The 26575-nt window shown below is 43.5% G+C and overlaps 1 protein-coding gene across 1 annotated transcript; it reads left to right on the top strand.

The window, feature by feature from the left end:
• The first annotated feature begins 57 nt into the window (after positions 1-57).
• On the top strand, positions 58-26575 carry LOC133354113 (anoctamin-5-like). The gene is made up of 21 exons (XM_061570696.1): positions 58-160; positions 2942-3045; positions 4140-4232; positions 6263-6331; positions 7136-7222; positions 7834-8040; positions 8966-9073; positions 9698-9813; positions 10256-10390; positions 11762-11867; positions 12618-12678; positions 13897-14042; positions 14681-14755; positions 16191-16416; positions 17618-17784; positions 19259-19356; positions 21083-21213; positions 22175-22380; positions 23067-23272; positions 24810-24915; positions 26184-26575. The coding sequence occupies exons 1-21, from the start codon at positions 139-141 to the stop codon at positions 26562-26564; spliced, it is 2850 nt and encodes a 949-aa protein (XP_061426680.1). The 5' UTR covers positions 58-138; the 3' UTR covers positions 26565-26575.

Below are 26575 nucleotides of genomic sequence, written 5' to 3'. Positions count from 1 at the left end.
TGGCTTACGTCACGGTGACGTCAGGATCAAATTTCTATGACATCATTCTGGGACGGAGCTTATCGTTGGCTGGCTGTGCACGCGAGGAGCTCCTCCTGACTTCTGACTCTGAATTCGAGAAAAGATCAAAGATTCACGATGTCTGCCTTCGTCGAGATAGGTAAAGTTGAACGTTAGTGTTATGGACGTGTGTTTGTGTTAAATGTTGAGCCTATGGACAAAACTGCTGGGGATGTGCCAGATATCTCCCATCTAACGTTAAGCAGGTTTGAGCCTGGATCGTGCGTGCCAGGTGTTACAGGCTACATGATGGGAAGCAGAAGGAATTCTAGTAAAATACGTTTTTGTTTGTACGTTAATGCTCCTTCTTTTCCTTTACCAACCCATGCTCACCGGCATGGTGAATTAGTATGTGTAAATAACCAACACGATTCGTGCGATCGTCAAGAGGCTCTCCAGCAGTGGATTGGCAAAAGGCCGCACAGGAGCAGTTTTGTTAAAAATCATTTATCCTTCCATAATGTACATTTGTGATTTTTTTTTTGTGTTTTTGTTGCTGTGGGTAGCCTCGGAGAGGGGGAAGCAAGGTCGGGGGGAGCGGGGGGAGGGGACGCTTTTGACCACGCCCATATTTAGGTGACGTCACACCCGTTTGCTGTGACGTCACTATCCCGAGTTCTAACTCACAAAACCTGAGATTCGACCAAAGATTCATGATGTCTAAATTTGAAGCTTTCGTGGCTGCAAGGATTAATATTCTTAGGTTTTTTCGGTAAAGTCACGTAGATAAAAAATTAAAATTAATAAAAGTAAAATAAAAAAATAAAATAAAAATCACGACGTTTCGGAGGCAACACAAGCTTCCGTCTTCAGGTGGAACCGTCACAGCACGATTGCTGTATCACTTGATGCAGCTGAAGACGGGAGCTTGTGTTGCCTCCGAAACGTCGTGATTTTTATTTTATTTTTATTTTACTTTTATTAATTTAAAATTTTTACCTACGTGACTTTATCGAAAAAAACCTAAGAATATTCATGATATCCACCTTTGTCGAGATAGGTCAAGTGTAATGTTCGTGCTATGACGGGGCTTTGGGCCAGTTTTAAATATTGAAATCTCGTCAGTGTTTTAATCGGACGCTCAGCAGGGTTTGAACCAGGATAGGGGGTCTTATAGTGTGGTGTCGGGCTACATGGTGGGCAGCAAAGGGCAGTCCATCAAAATTGGTTGTACTATACATACTATACGTCTTCACCAAGCCACATTAACCAGAGTGGTGAAATGTGGACAAATAACCACCATGATCTGCGTGGTCACGGGGAAGCTCTCGCAGTGGATTGACAAAGAGCTGTATTCGATTTGAAGCTTTCGTGACTGCAGGGATTCATCTTCTCGGTTCTTTCGGTAAAGTCACGTAGAATGGAAATAATAAAATAATAAAAATAAAACATAATAAAATATTTAATTGTGAAATTTTTATTGTTTTATTATTTCCATTGTACGTGACTTTACCGAAAGAACATAATAAAATATAATAAAATAATGTATTATGTTTTATGTTTGTTATTTTATTATTTCCATTCTACGTGACTTTACCGAAAGAACCAAGAAGATGAATCCCTGCAGTCACGAAAGCTTTAAATCAAAATTTAAACCTAGTATACTTAGAAATATAATGCAATACAACACAGAGAGTCGGCTAACATAACAGTCAACACCCTACCTGGTTGATTACGTTCTTCCAGAGAATGCTAAATTTGAGAGAGAGATAAAACATAAAGCCGGAGACATATAGACAGACATACTGTATAAGCAGAGAGAGATAACACAGAGATACATAGAGAGAGACACATATATAGGCACACAGAGAAACCACGCCTCTGTGTCGAGGCCTTAAATAGAGAGAGAGGGGGGGGGTAGAGAAATTAGCATGTCAATTAGTGGCACGGAGCCTGCGCAAAAAACGACTGCTGCAATTTCTAAGTATACTAGGTTTTGATTTAAAGCTTTCGTGACTGCAGGGATTCATATTCTTGGTTCTTTCGGTAAAGTCAGGTAGAAGGAAATAATATTTTTTATATTTATATAATTGTATTATTTCCCTTCTACGTGACTTTACCGAAAGAACCAAGAATATATATACTAGGTTTGTTTTCTATTTCATTTATACCTGATGATGATTGCTTGTGTTGCAATCGAAACGTCGTATGCTATTATTTAATTTATTATTTTCTATTTATACGTGACTTTACCGAAAGAACCAAAGAGTGGATGGGAATCCAACTCGCGTTGCAGGCTTTTGTTGCAGCCTATAGCAACCTGTTTTATGTATATGTAGCCTTAAAAATAAACATATCACAGGCGGCATTTTGGGCAATGACCCTACTTCACAAAACTTAGACATACCCATCCTGTAATGTGCATTGGCCAAACATCTCAATGCTGATAAATTACTTAAATTATTCAATTAGCAACGTCACCCCCGACTGATAAAAGTTGGCAAGAACGTCCTGAATAAGTTGGGTTATTTGCTGAAAGGTACACCGAAGGTATTTTCAGACTGAAATTAAATGAGGCATTATGTATCACGCTCCAATGTGCTGAATTTGGAAGTATTTAATTAGCAGAATGGAAGCTGACAAGCTGTCAGGGCAAAAATGACTTTGCATATTCCAACTAATATTTTTTGCCCTGGTTTGTGTCTGACCATGCTGGGTACGGCTTTGCTTAAAGTGTACGATATTCAATGGGATAAAAGTCGCCTAATAGTAACACGTCTTTATACCACAGGTGTACTCATACTGGATCAGCGTCTACATTTATGAGAAAGCGTTTTGCATGAGTACCATGTGCGGTTCTTTACCGACATTCCCATCCCTGCACCTCCCTCTCCCCTGTCCCCAATACAACGAACCCTCTACCCCCACATTACCTATGCAGAGCTCGTGGAGAGAATGAATGAGAGAGCGGAGAGGCAGCAGGCTCAACCTTCAACAGTGCCGCAAGACTTTTCGACATCATCATCTCAATATACCCTGGCCCAGGTACGATGCAGCACAGTGTGGATTTGCACAGCCTATAAATTAGCTTGGCTAATGTCAAAGATGGGAGATTCCTGGTATTTACAGATTGAGTTGTTTGCATTCGCCAACTAGTGGGCCCCAAAGTGTAGACATGGCTGCTCATTTATAGATGTCCAGCCTTTGCAGCAGTGTGCTTTGGTGACTATACTGTGCTGATGAGTCCGAATGAGGATGACACCGGTCCACAGTTGCATATCACTGCATCACTGCTGCTGTTAGTCTGTCACATTTGCTCAACTTTATTTTGATGGTGGTTTAAGATAACATTACCACAATGCACTTAAGAAAATACTGATGGTTTTTGAATAATGCACAGGGGCTGGATGCTTTGTGTACACATTTCTCCAGGTCTCTGGTTTCCTCCCATAGCTAAATGACACAGTGTAACTGGTATTGGCCAAACATACCAATGCTGAAAAAATACATGCAAATTATTCAATTGGAATTAAACTGAGCAACTTCGTTCTCGACTGCAAAACAAGTAATATTCTAAACAACTTTTTTTTAAACACGCTTTTATGAAATGTACTAGTAATGGAAGAACACCATGACTCCAGGAAGTGGCCCCGAAGCTTGCCATAACGTAAGGGACCGTGGCCAATTAAAGCCAACGTCAGTTGACCGTGGACAATTAGACCCAAGTCGAAACATAACATATAAAAAAGAATGTTAAAAATATTTTTTTATTTTTTTATGATCCAATATAGTATTGTCATCAGTATGACATAAGTATACCAAGTTTGCAGTCGATACCATATTTGTAAGTGGGTTAAAATCGAGTTACAAGATTTGAGGATACAACAACAGACAGTGAGTTAAATGAGAGCGTGTAATAAAAACAGAACTTGGTAGGACCCTCCTTGAAAATAGAAATGTAAACTCATTGAGGTTTTCCTGGGTAAACAAGCACATCATCATAGCAATAAACAACTTGCATACAAATAGCAGATTAACTTATGTCCTGATACATGTATCATTAGCTTATGAATAAATATACATTTCATGCGTAAGCTATTACATCTCATATTCATGTGTGTGCTTGCGTTTGCGTGCAGGACACTGCCTCCTTTTGCGATGGAGTCCGTCGGATCGATTTCATCCTCGCGTTCGATGAGGAGGTCAATTCTCAGGACGCCATCAACAATCAGGTGAGAACGAGGAACCTACAAATAATGTTCCACCTTCCTGCACCCAGCATTATCACCCCCTCCCCACGTGCAACACCACACACCTCTAAACCCAGGTTTGACGCAGTGGTGCCAGCTCAGCTCTCTGACCGCTGAGTCACCCTGCCACCTCCATACTCGTCTTTAAATCCAGTATACATCCTTTATCAAATTGTATCGTCAACTACAGACCACGCTATTCAATGAACGCTAGACTCCCATCACTCAACTCGCACATCCACACCCTGAACCATACGCCTCACTGCTTTGGCGAACAACAACCAATTATCTTTACGTATCACACTCCATCCCCAACTCCTCAATAAATACACCACTTTAATATTGCACACACCGACACCCAGACAGATAACTTACAGGATATATGTAATATCCACATTCTAACTGCCAAATGGAAAACTATTATAACAGTGCTAATTATTTAATCAGGATAAAAATCAAAGAGCCTCAAGATTCTCTTATAGAAGGGCCCTGTATTGAGATATTTGACCAATACCATGAATGGGAGTTTGGCACGCTGTGGGAGGATGCCGGAATAAGGGTGATGTCCAGCACTACCATCTCCCAGCCACACCTGACATCACAATGCCTTGTAAGGTCTGGTTGCCACCCATCCAATTGTAATGGGTTCCGGAGACACTTGTACAGGTAACTTCTTTATTACAATCCAACACTCCAACAGTCCAACACTCCAACAGTCCTGATACTGTTACAGCCTAGGTACACAGCCTAGGTCCACAGCCTAGATACACTACTCTGGCTACGCTCTGGAACTCGCCCTCACAAGGTCGTAGAGTCGGGAGTTCCAGAGTCCCACCACTGGCTCTCGCAGCGTCCCAGGGTCCTGAGATGGCTGGTCTTGGGTCTTGAGCTACAACTGGCCCTGATCGTCCAGGGAGCTCCCCTTTTATGCCTAGTCCCCAACGATGGGTGGGGCCGTGTGCGCCCCCAGATATCCCACAGAGCACACACAGCCCCCCCCCGTTGGTGGCGCCAAGAGGCTTAAGCGCCTGGGCCGCCTGGGAACCCAACGCCTGGCGCCAAGAGGCTTAAGCGTCTGGACCGCCTGGGAACCCAGCACCCGACGCCAAGGGCCCAAACGCCTGGGCCGCCCAGGGTCCCAGAGCCCCCCCAGCAGCCCCTCCCCTCCCATGTCACTACACAATTATTAACCAGGCTCCATACTGCTTAATTTCTGAGCTCCGATCAATGTTATTGTGAATTTGCCTTAAAGCAGCACTGTTAAGTCCTGTGTGAGGCCTCGATGGAGGAGTGCTGGTTCACTGGTTAGCGCACTGCACTATAAACTCTGCAATGTAGCTTTACTTCAGTTCAAGGCTAAGCAGTGGCATGGCATATCTTACTCCTATTAAACATCCCATTTATTAAAACTTTATTTGGTAAAAAAATATTTCTGCATTGCTGTTCAACGTTTCTGAAATACCATTGCCAGTCATCTGCAGCTGGGTTCCCTCCCTTCACCACCCAATTTGTGTCCCTATTCAACAAAAACACTGAGCTTAGTTGCACCTGTACTTGCTCATATTGTTTGAACTTTTTTCAGATTCACGTGTGTGACCATTAAGGCCTTTTTTAGTTGTGCAATATTCCTGAAGTACCAGTACGCATTCTCTGCAATACTGATGTTTTTTGTGTTTATTTTGTTGCTGCTGTGCCCACGCACAATGGATCTCCCTTGTAAAATAGCAAAGCAACTAGCCAAGTGGCACCCTCCCTGTAACAAATAAGATGAACTCAAACAGTTGATTGACAAAGAGCTGTGTACATTTTTATATTATTAAGGTCTTCTGAAGTGACACCGACTGAAGCAGTTCAGTGATGATGCTACTTTGCAGAGCCGTTCTCTCATTGATTCCAACGTGAGGCTCTGCTCGCTGTAAGAGTTCAAGAAGTTTCCTCACCTCTTGACTTGACTCCCACAGTGACACAACTGAGAACAATGTATAACATCGATGGTCAATTTTGTTCGACAGAAGAAGAGGACCGAATATCAGGCAAGCCTGATGAAGATGGGGCTACATCTCGAGATTGAACCCAAGGAGGTAAGTTTCCTGCGTGTCTCTCTGCTATAGACGACAGACACTTTCGATTTAAAGCTTTCGTGACTGCAGGGATTCATCTTCTTGGTTCTTTCGGTAAAGTCACGTAGAAGGGAAGTAATAAAATAATAAAAATAAAACATAATAAAATAAAATAATTCTTCACCTGAAGACGGCTGCTTGCGTTGTAGCCGAAACGTCGTGAGAATTATTTTATTTTATTATATTTTATTTTTATTATTTTATTACTTCCCTTCTACGTGACTTTACCGAAAGAACCAAGAAGATGACAGACACTGTATACAAATAAAAATGTGTAAGACTGTAATTGCTTCATAATATCACTGCTGGCATAAATTACTTGAGTAGGAGCGCTAAAGATCCCCACTGGAGGGTATTTGGCCTACTCTTCTATGCTTGCCAGACGTCTTGAAAGAGATAGCGAATACCATACTTTACCCCACCATGCACAATCTTAAGATCGATTAATTGTGGCTTACCCATTTACACTGGAGGGTATAAACCGCCTCCAAGTTAATGTGGCATGTCAGCTATTCATACTGTTGTAATAAGTGTTCGCTAACTGCACGTACATTATACAATTTGCCATTTGGTTGTGCCACACGTTGATCGGCACGAGGTCCGAACAACACGTGACACAAGCACGAAAATCCACGCGGCCGTGGACACTTTTGCAATTGAGACCATCCTGTTCCCTTGAGCTCTCACCTCGTCAAACAAAGTCTAATAAATACAACTAAACGCACTCATCTAGAGTCTGACGATGAACTTTGTGCCATCCACTAGGAGTCGGTGAGCGGACGCACCAGCTTTGTGAAAGTACATGCGCCATGGAACCCACTAACCACCTATGCCGAGATGCTCCACATCCAGGCAAGATTCTGATCATTGTAATGATGATGCTGATGATTGTGATGATGATTGTGGTGATGATTGTGATTATGATGGTGATAATGATAATGTTTGTGAGGATTCATAATGGTTGTGATATTTGCGATGATCATGCATGTGATACAGAGTATGATGGTGAGGGTGATGATTATAATTTATGACGTTCAAAGATAATAATTGTAGCACTGGCGTTATGAGATATCGAGAGACGTAAATATACTAACGGATTAGAAAAACGTACATTTGAAAAAATATATTAGCAACATTATATTGAAGGGATGATGTTTGCTGGCCGAAAATGACATTGAGGTGGCAGCCAAAGGAGAAAACGTTCCTAAGAGGATGTATATCATAGAGATGGCGAGATAAGATTGGCCCATGTGCGTGTGCTCATGATTGTGGCAATTGGTGGGACAACTTGAAGAGTAGGTGGGGTATGCAGTTGAGGCTTTTGGCACGTTAATTGTATTATAGGACTTTGAGAGATGGCAACAACTTGGGGAGACCTTCATCCATTAGTGGACTGATTTTTGCTGTTGATGATAATTCCATGTGCTCGAGGCTAAGCATTTAATACGTTTTAAATCAAACAGGTGCCACTCAAGGAGAGTGACCTCCCCCAGGCGTCAGGCTCAGACCGTGGGCCTCTTCACTACCTGGGAAATATTCATCACCTGAACCCGGGAGCCGTGCCCAAACAACCGGACTATTTCACGGCACCCTTCCAGCGTTCGCAGCAGGACCTCTATCCTATAAAGGATCATGACGTCCTCATCCCACCGGCTGTGCGCAGCCAAATCGTACGTTTGTATCACGAATGCTGCATCAATAGTAATGCCAGAATGGGGTGTTTTTTTAGCAATAACATCTTTGAATTTAATCGGGTTTTGTTGTGTTTTTTATCATTTAAATTAACATTTTTAGCTCTGTATCGCAACATCGTGATCTCTCAGTGACATGTGATTAGAGGTGTAAATCATTATGGTTTAAGAATGCATTGATTTATGGTTTAGGGCAGGGGTCGGCAACCAAAATAACAAGAAGAGCCATTTCTTTCCAATTCGGTACAAAATTCAGTATTTCAAGAGCCGCAATGCATCTGAGTACATACGTACTCATCGTCAAGAAGCAGCCCGTAAAGAGCCGCATGCGGCTCCGGAGCCGTAGGTTGCCGACCCCTGGTTTAGGGGTTGTGGTAATATGCCCCCCTGTTGAGAAAGCTACCAAATTTCTGGGATGCTTAACCAGGAGATATGGTGAGCTAGCAGCCCCTCCCTTTGTAAGTCCTGCCCTCATTTATATAACCACACCCACTCAATCACTCTCCCCGGCACAACAAAAGAATGACAGATTACCGGTGATATGGTTCCTGGATCCTGGTGAGCAGGTATCCTGTCGAGCCAATATTGTGGTCATTTGGGGTTTTGATAGTATTGTACTTTGAATAAATTGCCTTTGTGAATGGGAAGCATAGAGAAAATGTCTCCTTGAAATATGGATTCTGTACTTACTGAAATGGGTCCATATCTACTTCAGGTTTTTGGCGTTCTGGGACCCTTCCGAGTAGGGGACCCAATAAGAGCTGGGAGCCCATTATAACTGTGTAGGCTGGTGGTGGTTGTAGAGGGGGAAACATTTCAGAGTGGAGTGAGTAAATAATAGCTCACCCAGCCCTATGTGTCATGTATGTGATGTTTGTCATGCGTGTCATGTGTGCTCACACAGGTCCACTACATGCTGCAAAACCCCATGACACAAGACAGCAATAACATATTAAACATCAACCAAATGATTGAAAATGGCTGCTATACTGCGGCCTATCCACTGCATGACGTAAGTTGTTTGGGGGGAAGGCGGTGGAGGGCACACTGACACCCTACGGGAGGCCCATGTACGACACCTGAATTGCATACCTGTATAGGCCGCTACAGCATAGTCTATAGCTTACCATATACTTAAGATTAGTGTCCCACAGAGATGCGCCGCATAGGTGTCCAAGTTCCCCAGCTCACTAAACACACCTCTGATTTGCATGGTTGGCTACATACGGTGGTAAAAGAAGTTCAATATACATGCATATGAAGGGACTCCACGAGCACTCGAGAGAGCCATTCTTAAGGGTATTTGGCCGACTATTTCACGTGGGACAGAAGTCTTTGGGAGAATTAGAACTACCCACACTTCATCCTACAACACGTGACCAACCAATAGACTAACTGTGGTGCACCCATTTATACTGCTTGGTGGGCAGAAGCAGCGTGATTAAGAAACATGGTCATTGTTTTAACTGTCGTTCCCATGAAATCAAAATGGACGACCTCTAGGTTTGCAAGTCCAGTGCAGTGTGCTCCACCATTACACCACAGCAGCACCACGGCAGAGTTTTGGGGGGTGGAGTTGGTAATTTGTGAATGTCCATGCAGTGTTTGTGACTAACAACTGCGTTCCCCATGTCAGAGTGAGTGTGTTCATCCCACCAAGAACCCGAACACGCTGGGCGACCGCAACACACTGCGACGGGAGTGGGCGAGAGCCGGGCGCTCTTTCAAGGAGCAGCCTCTGGACCTTGTGCGGTAGGTTCATGCCCTATCCACTGCTGGATGAAGACTTCCCTAAGCCTTCACCATCTCTCCCAGTCTCCGGATGCAATGATCCATGCAGCTCCTGCACACATGCTGATTTCATTACTAAAATCTCTGTGGTGCACATCCTCTCAGACGCATTCCTTCTCTTGACTGCCACAACATTCTTAGTCTCGACCACAGGGCACGTCCCTCTTAGGGACGTGCCCTGTCCAGGAAGGTCCTAAGGCTGGACTTGAATACTAGCTGGGAGTTGATAGCATGGACAGCTGGGGAAATAGAGTTCCAGAATAGCATTTGCCCATGCCTTCCCTCCTCTTCACATTCCCCTCCAGCCCATGGTCCTTGCTTACATATTCGATAGCTACACCGCTGGTGCCATGTGCGGTTGGTGATGTTTGCGCTGTGTGTGCGAGTGATTTTGTCGGCACAGGTCATACTTCGGGGAGCAAGTGGGGCTTTATTTTGCATGGCTCGGCTTCTACACAAAGATGCTGATCTTCGCTGCAATCGTCGGCCTGATCTCCTTTTTATTTGGAGTATTCAGCAAGGACCGTGACATCACTAGGTACTGGCCCGACATGCATACAGACAAATGCATACAAACACACACACACATGTACACGCATGTGTCAGATGTAGAACTCACACAGATCTCCTGCATGGCAATACAGACTGGAAAATGAGTATCAGCAAGCACCTACTAAGGCTACACACAAGTACATATACACGTACAGTATACAGAGACATGCGTATACACATATACAATCCCATGGGATGCTGCCATGGTGTAATAGTTATATCACTGGAATTGCAGTTTAGAGATTTCCAGTGCGATCGCCTGGCATGGCAGCTGAAATAATGGCTAGGTTTCTTCAATTCTCCCACGTATGCTCAGCAGTATAAATGGAGACACCGCAGTTAGCAGTTCACATGTGGTGGGGTAAAATGTGGGTACTCACACAGTGTCCAAGACGTCTGGCCAGCATGGACGAGTAGGCCAAATAACCTCTCGAGGGGCAATCTAGAGCATCCTTTAGTGGAGGACTTTCCACCAGTAGTGGCATGAGCAAGCAATTGCAGGCCCACATCTTTAACATTTCACCACTAAATGTACATATGCACAGATATACAATCTCATTACACAGTTTATATACATATGCAGTACAAACATTCAATATATTGTATATGTATATATGTTCCAAATGCCTCTGTTTATATAAAAGTAAATCCAAAAAATCGAGCCTAGATACAATATTTCGGACAATCCGGGGAAAATTAAACATTGTTTTGGATTGCTCAGAAAACATGACATCTCCCAATGTGCTGTCACTCTCACGACGACACGTATCACGTGGTATCGGGTTGCGTCACTCTCGTTAACATGAATATATTGGACACCATTACAAATTGTAAATAATCCGAAAATCACAATTTTTTCAAATCCAAAATGTTTAAATGTGAAATGTATCCTTATAATCCACTTACACACATAGACTCTGCAGGGCTGCATGACGGACAGCGGGGAGGAAGTGCAGGAAATATATTGCTGTACTCTGTCTGGAGTCTTCGCTTCCCATATTCAGCCCGTACTGACCAATGTGGGAGACTAGAACCAAATAGCCCCCACGACCCACAAGGTGTGGGGGAGACCCTCAGCCAGCAGTGGGTTGATAGAAGGGCTGTAAACACCCGTGTAAATAAATACATACAGAGATGTTACACCACTGATATCAACGAAAATAATAACCAAACATCAGGAAATAAATTTTACTTTGGAAAATGCTCGACGTTAGCACCCATCATTTAGTCCGACTTTGTTTAAAGGGAGGCTAAGACACATTCAAAGGCGGCATGACCTATAGGCAAATAATATTTCTCATCCAAGTGTACTATGCCCATTAGTGTGTTTATGTTCGTGCGTGTCTATGTTTTGCAGTGGAGAAATATGCAACAACACCATCGGAGGATCCCTGGTCATGTGTCCTCAGTGTGACCAAAAATGCACCTTTTGGAGGCTAAATGAAACCTGCGAGACTGTGAAGGTATCACACAAATACACCATCCATGGTCACTCTAAATAAGGATACTTATTGGTTATTGGTGCTGTGCATCATTATCACAAAACGAACTCACGTTGCTGAGATTGGATCATTAACATCAACCATGATCATTAGATTGTAGCACATCATGCTAAACGCTATGCTGCCATTCGTGTGGGTGTTAAAAAAATGATTATAATAATACACGTGTGATTGTTTTGAAGGTAGTTAGTTATAGTTTTAGCAAATAGGGCATTTTAATGGACTAAGTCGATGGTTTGACAAATACATGAAAATGAATGCACCGTCACATCCCAGCGGGAATACAAAAGTTACTTTGTCTGAGTAAATCCGGCACGATGTATTTCATGAGTATTTCTCCACGATCAATACAAGTGGACAAAGTATTTTTTAAATCTGAATTTCAGTGCTAATTAGTTGACATGTCATGCCCAAATAATGATTATTCACTTTAAAGTGTCTGAAATGTATGTCCACAATCAGGGAACTGCCCATTTCCTATTTTGCTCTTTGTCATGCAGATTTGTTTGCTACATGAATAGAGCTATAATATCAGACATTGCAGAACATTCTCACCTCCACAATTTAATGGATGTTTCATGAGTGATTAATCTAGTTTAGCTGAAAAATCAATCGATGCATCGTTACTTTCCTGCTGTTGATATTGAAAAGACGCGGATGCTAAGATTTAAGGTTTGTTTGTGACTAACACCTCTGATTGTGCCGTTGCAGACTTCACACATATATGAAAATCCGGTTACCATATTCTTCGCAATTTTCATGGGACTTTGGGGTAAGTGATGCGAAGCATTGGAACACATTGTCCAGACACAATGACAAGTATCAACATGTATGCAATGATGATGAGCACATTTGGCCACGTCCAGTGTGAAAGAAGTTCAACATACACACGTACAACAATAAACCATCATGTCTTGCAATGTTCAATGCTGTGATCCTGACAGTCCTATTATGAACCCACTGCTCAATGAGGGCAAATTTGGACCATGACAGGCACACATTGTCCTACTCTTAAGAATGATAACCGAGAATATTTAATGTCCACTGTGAAGCAGATGGTGTGTATTTTTTGTATAATTAATACACCGGCAATATTAATCAGGGCAGCCACAGAATTTGAACCACGAACCTCTGCAACAAGCAACGAATTGCGCTACCCCAAGGCGATTCCATGAAAAATACAAAGTGGCCAGGTGGCTCAGAGTTCAGAGTGCTGCGTTGCTACCGCTGAGATTCTGTGTTGGAATGAAAGTGGCCACCTGCGATTAAACCAGTTTCTCAATTTCTCAATTACAGTGAGATGATGGTCTCAACTCAGTCACCGATATCTGCACAACAAATAAAAAAGAAATCCATAATGTTACATTTGGTTCTGTACTTAATTAGGCTACATTCCAGCTCTGAGATTAAAAATGTTAGCTTGACTATCACGTATTTAAGAGCTTGTCTGTTGGATTTTTCCTCACTTGATACAATAAATTTAGCTGTGACGGTCCCACCTGATGACGGAGACTTGTGTTGCCTCCGAAACGTCGTGAATTATAATTTTATTTCTATTTTTTTTTACCTACGTGATTTTACCGAGAAAAAAAAACCTAAGAATATGACTATCACGTAACAAACGCTACTCTCCGTGGCAAAGCAGTTGGGAAAGAGCTACCCCGACTGTGTGGATCAGAGATCACAGAAGTAGCTCTGTGACATTCTCTTGTGTAACGTTTTGTAACACAAAGAGCAACACTGCTCTGTTAGAGATCCAAAAGAAAACTCAATCTCATGCCATGCCACTCATAGTGCAAGTGGGAAAAAATTGTGGAAATGTACTAAAAAAATCCAATAAAGGTATTTATGAAAGAAGAAAAAAAGTACTAATGAAGTTACTTTGAAAATGACATTTAACAGACTACATTAGGTAACTTTTGAACCCTTGAGCAATCGATAGTCAAATTACTTTTCAAAGTAATCCTCCCCGTGTGGCGTGTGACAACAGCCACAGTGTTCCTGGAATTTTGGAAGCGACGCCAGGCGTCGCTCGCGTACCGCTGGGACCTGACGGCAGCGGCGGAGGAGGGAGACCCCATCCGACCGGAGTACCTGGCTCACTGCACGACTACGAAATGTAACATCATCACCATGGTAATGCTTTCTGCCGTCACCACGGCAACTACCTCATTGCACACACATACCTCTGTTTTGTACTTGTTGCATGTGTAACTGTTCACTGCTTTCCTCGTTTTTCTTCTACATATTTGTTGGCCTTTGCACAATTGTGTTTTCCTCCCAATATTATCCCGAACGTCCTATCGGCATCGTTATGAAATAATGTCCATTGGGAACTCTATGTTATGGAAAGGTCTGCTGAAACAGATGTTACAGAATTACTTCTAAGATCCCTTCAAGTGAACACACACTAGAGGGTGGCCCTTTCCCATCATTCCTGCTACAAAAAAAATGTTCATGATGGTCAAACTGATCTTTTTTAATTCTGAAAGGTGAAATTTGGCCAAATTAAGAAAATAAACAAATGTAATATTGGTGACCAGGCTTATCGGCTTACTACTTCGTTTATTTGGAGGCAGTTGCCTGGATTCAAACCAAGGAATCTCAGCGCTGGCAGCTCAACTCTCAGACATCAGAGCCATGCTTAACTAAGTGGGGAAAACAAACAATGGTTCATCAGTCAACCTTAATGGCTCACACTAACATTGGTCACTCTGACAGACTAATCTATATACAAATGCATTTCCGTCTGTGTCCGTGCATTGTGAGTGCAGAAGGAGGAGCCTCATATGCCTAAGAGAACACTGAGGTTCCGTTACTGCCTCTCCGGGATCGTGGTGTTGTTCTGGGTGAGTCCACCAACTCAACAGCACCATTGAACTCCTTCTCCTGATCCAGTGAGCTCTGGCCAAGTCACCTGCTATGTGCCTCATCTTGGAGGCCAAGCAGGTTTTGAGCCTGGGTACTGCACGAATGGGTAACCATCATGCACACAATGGACTGTAGGCTACTGCAGAGCTACCTTGTGGCCAACAGAGAACTGCATTCAGATGCTTCCATCTTTTACCAAACTGTACTGGTGTGCATGGTGAAGTGTGGGAAAATAACCCTGGCAACCTGCACAGGTTTAGAGAGGCCATCATCTAGCGGTGGATTCATATACGGGTTATACATATATATTTTTACTTGACCCAATCCCAAACTCCACACTGTGCTCCACCAGTCAGAATCGCTCTCAAACTCTGCTGTTCCTCCTGTGTGATCCATTGAGTGATTACAATTGAGGGTATAGATACATGCATAATTATATAACTTACAGCCCTTTGTCAATCAATCACCTGAAATATCTCCAGGTGGCCCAAGGCCGTATCATGTAATCCACCTGCTCCTGAAAACCTCGTTTTGGGTTTCTCGAGACCAGTCCTCGGCCTTAAGGCCAGATTAAAACATGTCCTCAGCTCCATGGCCTTGAGAGTGTGGCCTCAGTCCGAGGAGTTTGCTTAGAAGTACCGACCTTAACACTGGCCTCATACTAGAGCACCCAACCTTGAGTGGCCTTGACACTGATTGTGACCTAAAAAGCTGCTAGCCTTGGCCTCAGCTTGGCCTTGTGGCTTTTGGTCTCAGCCTTAGCATCATGAATCCCGGCCCTGAATCCAATACTCCTTTTTCCAACTGGCACATTCGAGCTCAGCCAGCATGGTGTTTTCATGGTTAGGGTGTTTTCCACTGGCTATTTGCTGTGCTGAACTGAGAACCAAACAGAAAAGCTCTGACCTCACAAGACATCTGAACCTGGCTCGAGGTCCAGCAGGGCCAGGGATAGTAGTTTATTTCATAATCTTGCATCATTCTCTACAATTGACCAAGTGACGTTACCATTACACGTTCATTGTGTGTGATGTTAGCGAAACGGCTCAGGTTCTGTTTAACACGTAGGCTTTTCGCAACCAATATCATCCATAATATAGGTTTTTTGGGTTAGATCGCATAAATATATAAATGTGTCATTAAATCCGCCACCACCCGACACAGCCAATTAGTAAAGTTGTTCACGTAAACAGAACTTGCCAATTCGTTACTAGTACAGCAAATCCACAATATTTGCAATCTGAGTACAACGTTTTGCCAGTCATTTGGTTCTGCAGTAGACAAACGAACTGGCACCTCCCGAGCCACACAAGGTTAGCTCGGCACAGCTAACTCACGGCTCGGTTATTCAGTGGAAAAGAGCTACAAGACTGTCAATCTCACCCACCTCTGTGTTTCTTGTGTTACTGGCAGATCCTCCTGATTGTTGCTGCAATTTTGGGTGTGGTAGTTTACCGCCTGTCCGTCTTCGGCATACTCTCCTCGAGTATCCCCAAACATGTGACCGAGATCAAGGTGATCGGTGTCCTGCTCACGCCTGATATGGTTACCACCATCACGGCCTCCATCCTCAACATCGTAATCATATTACTACTCAACAAAGGTTACGACAAGCTGGCCCTCGTCCTCACTGATCTGGGTAGGTGTCGTCACCATCTCGGTTTGCATATGTTTATTTTATTACACGCCGCCAGAGAACACATGTAAATTTGAAGCTTGGATAAATGTTGTGCGTGGTAAATAATGTCGCTGTAAAAATGTCATCATGATTTTAACCTTGGGCCATGAATAGCAGCATCAGTGCATCATCCAGTCACATGTTCAACTACTTCCTGTTTTTGTCAAAACTTTGTTACATTTTTCCTCCAGTTTCATTCCGATTGGGCTATCAGAATCGTGTCTTGAGATGAAGTATCCAATGGGATCTCTTGTAGACCAGTGCAACCCTTAATGTTATGAAATGACCCTAGAAGTGAATATCACTGAGCTACCTCTCAGACCCTTCATTTAAGTGAACTCTGGTTCACACATTCCAGGGAAGCACTTTTCAATCCACCCTGCCACGGAATATAATGTTCATCTCGTAACAGTCAAACTGCCCAATCTCACAACTAGAATTTCACCAATTTAAGTGAGGAACCAAATGTATTATGTTACAGATGTATATGCCATCATTAGTAATCGTCCTGAAGCCATAAATTCACTGCACTTGAGAACACATGTTACCAGAGGCCGCTGCCTGGATTTGAACCCAGGATCTCAATGGTGCCAACTTGGCACTCTGATTTCACCTCTCGATGCATTTAATCACTGAATGTAAATGTGGGCTGACCCTCACTGCTGCATTGCTACCTTCTAGCCAGCTGTTAGATATCTGCTTGTGTTGCTCAAGTTGCCCTCTATTGAGCCCTTTAATAGTCATTTATCCTGCACGGTATCCATGTTGAAGCCTGCACCTCCTCTGAAAGATGACCCATGAGAATGACTAATATATACCTTTAAGACATTTGAAAATCATCATACGGACAGTGTAAATCGCTTAATTTCAAATGGAGACTGAAGGACACTCCACAGGGCGAATGTGGTGAACAACACCTGTTAAACAACTTGTCCACTGTCACTCATTCCCGAGCAGCATCTTTGAAAATCACTTTTGATCTTCAAATGCATTGTAATAGATATCAAAAGACGTCACATTGTGAGATGTTGCTATTCCTCAATGCGGCATCATTATCAATGGCTTTTTCTAGCCTGTGTGCCGGAAACTATATAAGTAACATCAAAACCGATTGCCCTGTTTGATGTTTGTGTCCATGTGTGCCTTTGTGTCACACCCACAGAGATGCCCAAGACGCAAGGAGAATATGAGTATCGGCTGACACTCAAGAAATTCTTATTTCAGTTCGTCAACTTCTACTCGGCGTCTTTCTACATTGCATTCTTCAAAGGGAAATTCACCGGTTTCCCCGGAAGCTACACTTACTTTGGAAATTGGAGAATCGAGGAGGTGTGTAGATCCGAGGGGCTGGCCCTGTCTTGTCTAGGCTGTTTGTACAACATTTTTACGTTTTATTTTTATAGTTGATATTTTCTCCAACAATTGTCTTCACACCGTGCTGTTGGTGAAATGTCGAAATAAAGACTCTTTCTTTTGGAACTCTAATATGCCTTATTGCCTTCACATCGAAGTCACCAACTCTAGCATTAACACAATCTCCGGTGTAAAAAAGTTTACAAAACCAGACTTGAGAGCGCACGAGGTCACCACGAGCAGAACACGTGTTAGACTGATGCAATTGGTAATCCAGTTACCTTGGGGGTGTTCGTTTATCACATACTTTGCAAGTAGTACCCTTGTGGTCTCTCATTGGACATTTTCATTTCTATATCGTAGTTATCAAACAACGCCATTTATTTAAAATAATATATTTGATCATCCTAAAAAATGTACAGTATTTCAGCCCCCTAAAGGATATGTTTAGCCACTACCTATGACTCACTGTGGCGCAGTGGAGCACGTTGTGTTAAAGAATGGCCCCGGAATATGATATCAAGAACGAATTCTGGAGTAAGGAATTAAGCAGCATTGCGTTGTGCACACGTGAAATCAATGTCATTAAGACTGTTAATGACACGTAGTTTAACATTTACATAATTGCCATTCAGTCACCCTGAGTATTTGCAATCACTCTATGCTCGGAAGTCCATTGCCCAAAATGTGCACCTGTTGCTCATGTTTCTGTTTGAAGGCAGAGTTGCTGACACATGAGATGTTTACAATGAGTATATTTGGTGTTAGATTAAGGTGCCTACTTCTCCTGCTGCAGATTTGCAGAAATTCGTCACGAGGGCGATCCATTTATTGATATCCTATCAAAAACAATACAAATAAAGGATAGAGAATACAGCTTATTATATAAGTGCCTCTGTGTTTTCTACCAACTTAATTTCATGTTTTACGATACTTTTTCAATTAGAAGATGCTCTGGAATTAAACTCACCTGATGTGTGGGCGAAGGTCAACAAATGAAGCATCAGATGCGCCACCATTTTCTTTATTTAAAATAAATGGGGGGAGGGGGGACAGTGTTTCTTATAATCTGGAGAATATTGATATTTCGATTTAAAGCTTTCGTGACTGCAGGGATTCATCTTCTTGGTTCTTTTGGTAAAGTCACGTAGAATGGAAATAATAAAATAATAGAAATAAAACATGGTGAGATTTATTTTATTTTATTATGTTTTATTATTTCCATTCTACGTGACTTTACCGAAAGAACCAAGAAGATGAATATTGATATTCTTAATCACTGTCCACTCTAACATATGGAGCCGTCACTTTTGCAGTATGCAATTGCCCTGAAGAAGAGAAAGTGAAAGGATCATTAGAAATGATGTGTGGTATCCATATATGTATTACCCAATATTTAATATCTTCAGTGTTTAACCTGAATCTATTCTCCACCCCATCCCCCCTCCAGTGTCCCCCAGAAGGCTGTCTCTTTGAACTGACTTCTCAACTCACTGTCATCATGGTAGTGAAGCAGATGGTTGGCAATTTTCAGGAGGTCGTCATCCCGTAAGTATTGCATGAACACACGATAGCTGTGAAGTCTGATTACAGCGTTTCCTCGTTTAACGCGATAGATGCGTTCCTGAAAATTTCTGCGTGAAGCAAAAATGCGCAAACCAAGGAATTACTGAGTTAATCACATTTGCACAGTAAAATCAACCTGCAGTCATCCAATGGTGGGATAAATAACTCGGGGAAGGCTGCCGTGTTACTGTATCACTAGGCATACTTTATCATACTGCTCAGCCACGCAGCTCAAGAAAGTAGTTCATCGTCGACTGCTCAGGAACGCATGATAATGGCCGTGTTCGGCGTATAACAATGTGCGTTCCGCATTATAATGGGCACGTTCCGCATTGTGTGAAAAGTTTTCCCCAAATAGAAAAACCGTGTTACAGTGAAAATGTGTTGTGTGAAAACGCATTCAGCGAGGACAGGCCAGATTTATGATTATACCTGATAGATTAATTATCGGTTCAATGACTCACATTATTGGAAAACAAAGGTTGTAAAGAAGAAGTATAATCTCTGTTCCCACGTATGCCAATGGATGGTAGGTAATGGGTGGGGCTAGCTGACATCACCATCCACGTCACGCTGGGCAGGGCTTTCAGTTGGTTTCCCCACCTTGAAGGAAAATGTTTGGACGATTGCCAATTTTAAAGGGGCCTGTGTAATCAATCATGAAATAAGTAGTCGATTACAATTTTTAGTTGAACAATAAATCATCTAATCGTCCCAGTTCTAGAACACATGAGATAAAGATCCCTGATATAGCCTACACAGACTGTTGGAGCAAGTGTTGTTATTACCCAAGGGGTGCTCACTAACAGCATGGCACAGCACCATGGTCGGCCATCTTGTTTCCCCAGTGTTGATGTTCTTCAACACACCAAGAACTCATTAAGGCTGATTTGACTTAGGGGAGGCTCAGGACTGGCTCAGATAATCACCATTAATCTTAACCGTGGCCAGGCATCAAACTGTAAAACACAAAGATGTGTGGTATCCAAATCTGCAGCAGGAGAAGTAGGCACCTTAATCTAACACCAAATATACTCATTATAATCATCTCGTGTGTCAGCAACTTTGCCTTGCATATCTTGTTAGCACCATTTGGGCACAGTACGTACATGTACAGTGCTATCAATCCAATGAGGGGTGCCTCATGCCAGTTGGGTCTTGGGGCTTATCTGACCATACATCACCACTGTGTTCAGTTCGGGTTGGTGAAGCTAGTGCGCAGGACTGATTCAGATACCACTCCCCACTGAGGTTAGCCACGGCTGGGAATAAAACTCAGGTCGACAGCTTGTTAGCAGTGTGCACCGACTAAGCAGTGAACACCAGTCAACTGGACAAAGTTCACCTCGTAGTAATCATGCGTTATTCCGATCAGACGCTTGCTACTTAGTTTCATAATATTAGACAAGCAACTCCCATGACTGACAGAGTGTAGTGGATTGACAACGGGCTAAATGAAAAACAGCTACTACTTAGGTTTTCGCAGTTATTCTGTACAGCTCTCTGACATGTTTTGTGTCATATTGCATATTGTTTGGCATGTCTTGACGTTTCGCTCCACGTGCTTGGGATGTTCACATGGTACAACCTGAAAACGCAGTGTAAAGCTATGAAATAGCCAACCTAGAGTTAATGAACGAATGAATATGCGCGTGTGTAAGGGCGTCTTTGTGTCTGCACATGCGTACCTCCCTCCACAATTCCCCAGATGGTTCAACAATTGGTGGGTCCAGCGTCAGGCAAAGCGAAAGCCTGAGGCTGTCTACACACGCTGGGAGCAAGACATGGACCTACAGCCCCAGAGCCCACTTGGACTTTTTGATGAATACCTCGAGATGGGTACGATGAGCTCAGAGGATCACACTACGGAGTCTATGCGTTTTACTTTATTACAAAAAAAACAATTGGGTATCATTTGACTATATAGGCACGTGTGTACGGCCCCTTGTGTATCTGTCGCACAAGTTGTGGGAGGTATATTGCCCATACTTCGGGTTGTTGAAGGCAGGGAGCACAGACGTGAGAGCTTAAATGTACAATCCAACAATGTAATTTGCTGCACCGTTCTCTGCTGCTCACAACCCCGCAGCCCACAACTGTCACATGGTCACCCATCCAACCAATTTCCAGGATCAGCTTTCCTTAACTTCTGTGATCTGATTAAATCTGACGCATACTTGGTTATTTGGCCATAGGCATCAATCTATGTATATACTGCAACATGAGCATGCGCGTATGTGCATATGTACAGAGTTAAGTTTTAGAAACAATAGGAGCACATATTTGCTCCTCTTGTCTGCTAACCAATGCAGCTACGTTGGTCAGCTTGGGTTGACGTTTCTCCCCATACTATTTATTAAAAACTCTTGTGCATCATGTCCACTGTGGTTAACTGCTGTGATTTGTTGGAATTTCAGCCACAGTGCATATGCCTAAAAATGTGTGGTACAGGTAATGGAGTCCTCAATACAGGATGTGATCTAGTCATTATAGCCACCTAGTGGTGGAAAATGCTGCAAAATAAACCCGGGTGAATCAGAGCTTAGCATTAAAGATGGTAGTGGCTGGTCGCATCTCAGTGGCCATTGTAATGGACACGAGAATTTTGTGAACAAATGATATGAAAATGTGATCATATTTTGGGGGCTCCTTTGACTAAAAACACATTCAATGCATTTAAAACGTGTTTTATTTGCTTAAAGTAATTACAGCATAAGAGCACTAAGAGTGTATGTCTATATCCTGTTTCACTCATCATCCTATCTTTGCCACCCTACCCCTTCTCAAAATATACCCCCAGTTATCCAATTCGGTTTTGTCACTCTCTTCGTGGCATCATTTCCACTTGCGCCATTGCTCGCACTGCTCAACAACATCATTGAAGTGCGGGTAGACGCGTGGAAGCTCGTAACAAAGATGAGGAGGCCTGTGGTTTCGCGAGCAAGTGGAATTGGAGCCTGGGCCGACATTCTGAGTATCGTGGCCATCCTCTCCGTCGTCACCAATGTAAGTCGCCAGATTGTCTGCTCGCTCAATATCCCATCCTGTGAGTGACATAACATGTTAGCTGTGTGGGTTCTTTTTACCATACTTCACTATTCTGGTCATAGCAGGCTTGAAAAGAGGTGGAGTGGGGGACCATGAGCGGTTCGGGTATCACTCGTCACTGATGTTAGCTGTAGCTGGAAGTCAATTGCATGTGTGCTGGATTCAAAGTGCAGTGCACGAATCACTGCACCACCGCTCCCATCCACTCTCTCCCAAAATCGCAAAAGGTATAGCCCTGCAATTGCTTGCTCATGCCACTGCTGGCAGAAGGGCCTTAACTCAAGGTAGCTCTAGAGAACCCCTGTACACGGTATTTGGCCTACTCTTCCATGATGACCAGACATGTTGTAAGATGTGGAATTACCTGCGCTAAAACAGTGATGAACCCATTATATTGCTAATTGGACAGAGGTGGGGGAGATTTAAGAAAATGATCCATTGCTTCAACTGTTGTGTCAGGAGACTGAGCTGATGACTGCCAGATTGCAAGTCCTTATGCCAACCATTACACTCTGGCAGCAACCCCCCAAATTGTATTTGTGAAAATTAATTTAATTGCCAAGGTGAGATGTTCAGAAGCCTTGGTAAAATCATTGCATGCTAAGTGACTGCTATCGCTGTGTCTCCGTATGCTAATTCCACAGTCATGCATCTTGGCGTTCACAACGGACATCATCCCACGCCTGGTGTATTATTATGGATACTCAGCAGAGTATGGCTCAGGTTCGCCTACAATGCATGGGTACACGGAGGACAGCCTTTCAATTTTCAAGATCAGTGACTTCAAGGAGCAAAATCATCCCAATATCCTGCCAGCCTGGTTTGATCCAGCAATCCACACAACTTGCAGGTTTGTGCCATTCAGTGTCATGTCCAGCTTTCAGGGGGTGCCGCCGTCCCTGCGAATGTGATGCAGCGATCTCTGGATGTTGTTGTCCAGGTAGATGCGACATCCTTCTGGGTGCGGTTTCCTCCTGGCTCCGCCCCTTCCTGATTAGGCTCGTTCTCTTCCTCTTTTCACTCCGTGACTTTCCTTTTTAAGACCCACACCTCCCCTAAGCCCCACCTTTGTTTAGGCCCTGCCCCTTACCCTGCACACAGAATTTGGCTTTGTTGGGTAGTAAGGGGTTGTGGTAGGGTTGGGGGAGGAGTGTGCGTGGTGGGCGGGGACTGTACAGGGGGTGGGGGGAATTGGAGGGGGGAGCAGTGGGTAGGGGTGGGATGGCTTCACAACCAAAGTCCCACTTAGAGAAATATAATAATAGATTGATATAAATTCTAGCTCATTGTTACCTTGCTAAAGAGTAATGTTATTTATAATCAACGTTTTGGGTTTAGATCGCGTTATTTATAAATGTGTCATAACCCTCCACCACCCGACACGGCCAATCAGTAAAAAAGTGTCACGTTGACAAAGGACAATTAGTTCACTGCTTTAGCCCACCGGTGTGTTGAAGCGTGAAACCACAACATTTACAATTTGAGTACGACGTTTTCGCTGGTAATTGCATCCAGCATCATCGGGTGGTGGAGGATTACGACACATTTATAAATAACGCGATCTAAACCCAAAAACGTTGATTATGAATAATATTGGTCGCGAAAGCCTACGTGTTAAACAGTAATGTTATTTATCTATCTATCCAAGACTGCTTAATTGAGTCTCAAGATCCCTTTTCATGAAGAAAGTGCATTGGGATTCCAATTGAAGGTGGTTTTATGCATGTGGGATGCAATAAGAGGTCCTGGAGAACCCATGATAATGAGAAGCTTAAAGGTCCACACGGACAAGTTCATGAAACCACTTGCTCTACAGCCATCTTCTGGTCACCTCACAGCACAGTTAGTTAGAAATTGATGCGATCTACCAACCCTTTCCTCTAACGTTTTTGAATTGCTGGCATACTCAACTATAAGCAATATAACCATATTGATCGATATTTAATATAACCTTACTTGACTATGACCAAATCACCACGAATACAGCTGATCTTAGACTCCGGAAGTCAAGCAGGCTTGAGCCTCGTTCGTGCTCAGATTGATAATCACCACGCACAATGCAGGTGCTGTAGGCGACTGTGGAGCTAGGTTGTCAGCAGTGGGTAGTTCAGCAAAATTAACAGTTGTGCTATATTACTCTCCATTGTCTGTGCTCCCTGCATTCACCAACCTGGCACGGACCACCGGGAACCATGGTCAAAATAGCCCCCACAAGGTGCACGTTGTGGGAAGGCCCTCTTTCAGAAGCGGATTTTTAAAAGGGCTTTGAACGCATATACCCCGTTTGTGCACAACCATACTTGTTCCATTTAGCGCCAACTCTACTCTCGAGGCACTTTGCTCAATATAGCCCATGCGTGCTTGTGGTTGTGATTGTACGTGTGTAGATATTCAGGTTATCGCTACCCGCCGGATCATCCCCACGCCTACTCCGTCACCAAGAAGTACTGGCAAGTACTGATGGCAAAGCTGGCCTTTGTCATTGCCATGCAGGTACACATCAACATGCACACTCACACATATTCATAGACCCATTGAAAGATAAAGGTACAGCCCTCCAATCACTTGCTCATGTCACTGATGGCAGAAGGGCCCCTGCTATTGGGAGCTCAAGAGGGACCCTTAAGATGTATTTGAACTTCTCTTCAACACTGGTCAGACGTCTTGGGAAGAGGTGGGAGTTGCCACACTGGACAGCACCAAACTCAGCCTACCAATTGACTGGATGTACCCCATTTACGCTGCTAGGTGGACAAGAGGCAGTGGAATGTAAAAAACTTTCACCATTGTTTACACTGCCACGATCAAAGATCAATTCACACCCGCGACCTCTGGATTGCGAGTCTAAGTGTGCAAAGCCTTACACTACGGCACCATCGAATAGACTAATCTGTGAGCAGTTGTTAAGGTCAGCAGAGCAAACCGTGATCATTGTCCATGGGTCATTACAGATAATGCCAGTAATGCTATTACACCTCACAATTGCACATCATTTCTGAGATCACAAATAATAGTGGTAATACAATACGCACTGTCATCATGCAGCAGATGATTCATGTTGTTGATGACATTTGTCACACGTAAGCATGTGGGCGTGTGGGAAGGGGAGCGGCTGCGTAGTTGTTCGTGAACTGCGCTACCAATCCTGTGTGGCCAGAGTACTATTCCTGGCCACAGCCATCATCAGTAGAAAATATTAGAAACAGTGTTGGGCATCCCTTAAGTTGATTCGGTCTTAAAATGAGTACTTGATGAAGTGTGTGAAAATCATCACTGGCGAGATAAAGGTGCACACCACCCCCACAGGCACTGTGCCACCCTTCATAGATGCACTTGTCTCAGTCTGTGAAAGGCTACACAGGGAATCTTTGTAGTGGTGACATGGCCGAGTGTAAGTGTTTGCTGATTGTTGCGGTAATTTGCGGCTGCCCAGGTGAATACGGTGGTTGCATTAACTGTATATCATAAATGTTGCCTGCTGCGTAGTGAATGTTAAAAAAACCATTAAATAATTCAAAAAAGTGGCCTTTGTGGGTCAGTGCCTCGGTATAATTTGCCAAATTTTCAAAAAATCACTCAAATTACTTAATTTAATTGGGAAAAACGACGTAACAATATCGTATCCCTAGGCTGCAGGTCATCGGAATAGTTGACCTGAGATGTAAAGCACTTTGAGATGCTGCCATATTTTATTTCGTAAGCACCCTTTACATGCAAATCCTGAAACTGAAAATCTTTTTCCTGTGTGTGGACGTGTGCAGCACGTGGTATTACTCACGAAGGCCTGCATTGCATACATCATCCCGGACACGCCATCCCATGTGCAAGCCTGCATGCGCCGCGAGCGCTTCGTCGTACAGAAGATTCTTCAGCAGGCAGTGCTGGGCCGTCTCCGCAACTCCCTCCTCACCGATGCCCCCAGCTCACCGCCATCGCCTCAATTCCACGTTGAGGATGAGCAGGCAGAGATGGGCCTGCTTCACTGCTCGCTGCATGCGGAGTCTCCTGGCGCATCGCACCCACCCCAGCGGTGCCACATGGAGAATGAGCAGGCAGAGAAGACTGGCGACAACTCACTGCTGACAAGATCCCAGGAGGAATCAAGCAGCGAGGATTCGTCAACTGTCTTCTACAGCGTATAAATCTACGCTGA

Source organism: Lethenteron reissneri, chromosome 46 (assembly GCF_015708825.2).
Source record: "Lethenteron reissneri isolate LAM-NWPU_2019-01 chromosome 46, ASM1570882v1, whole genome shotgun sequence".
NCBI lineage: Eukaryota > Metazoa > Chordata > Hyperoartia > Petromyzontiformes > Petromyzontidae > Lethenteron > Lethenteron reissneri.
The sequence above is the reverse complement of the archived record's forward strand: the minus strand, read 5'-3'. Positions and strand labels throughout refer to the sequence as shown.

Bases quoted from the DNA above. Each gene is read 5' to 3' on its own strand.
- LOC133354113 (XM_061570696.1), top strand. From the start codon at position 139: ATGTCTGCCTTCGTCGAGATAG. The intron at 161-2,941 runs GTAAAGTTGAAC...TTACCTATGCAG, and splicing joins GTCTGCCTTCGTCGAGATAG to AGCTCGTGGAGAGAATGAAT. The intron at 11,868-12,617 runs GTATCACACAAA...GTGCCGTTGCAG, and splicing joins AAACCTGCGAGACTGTGAAG to ACTTCACACATATATGAAAA.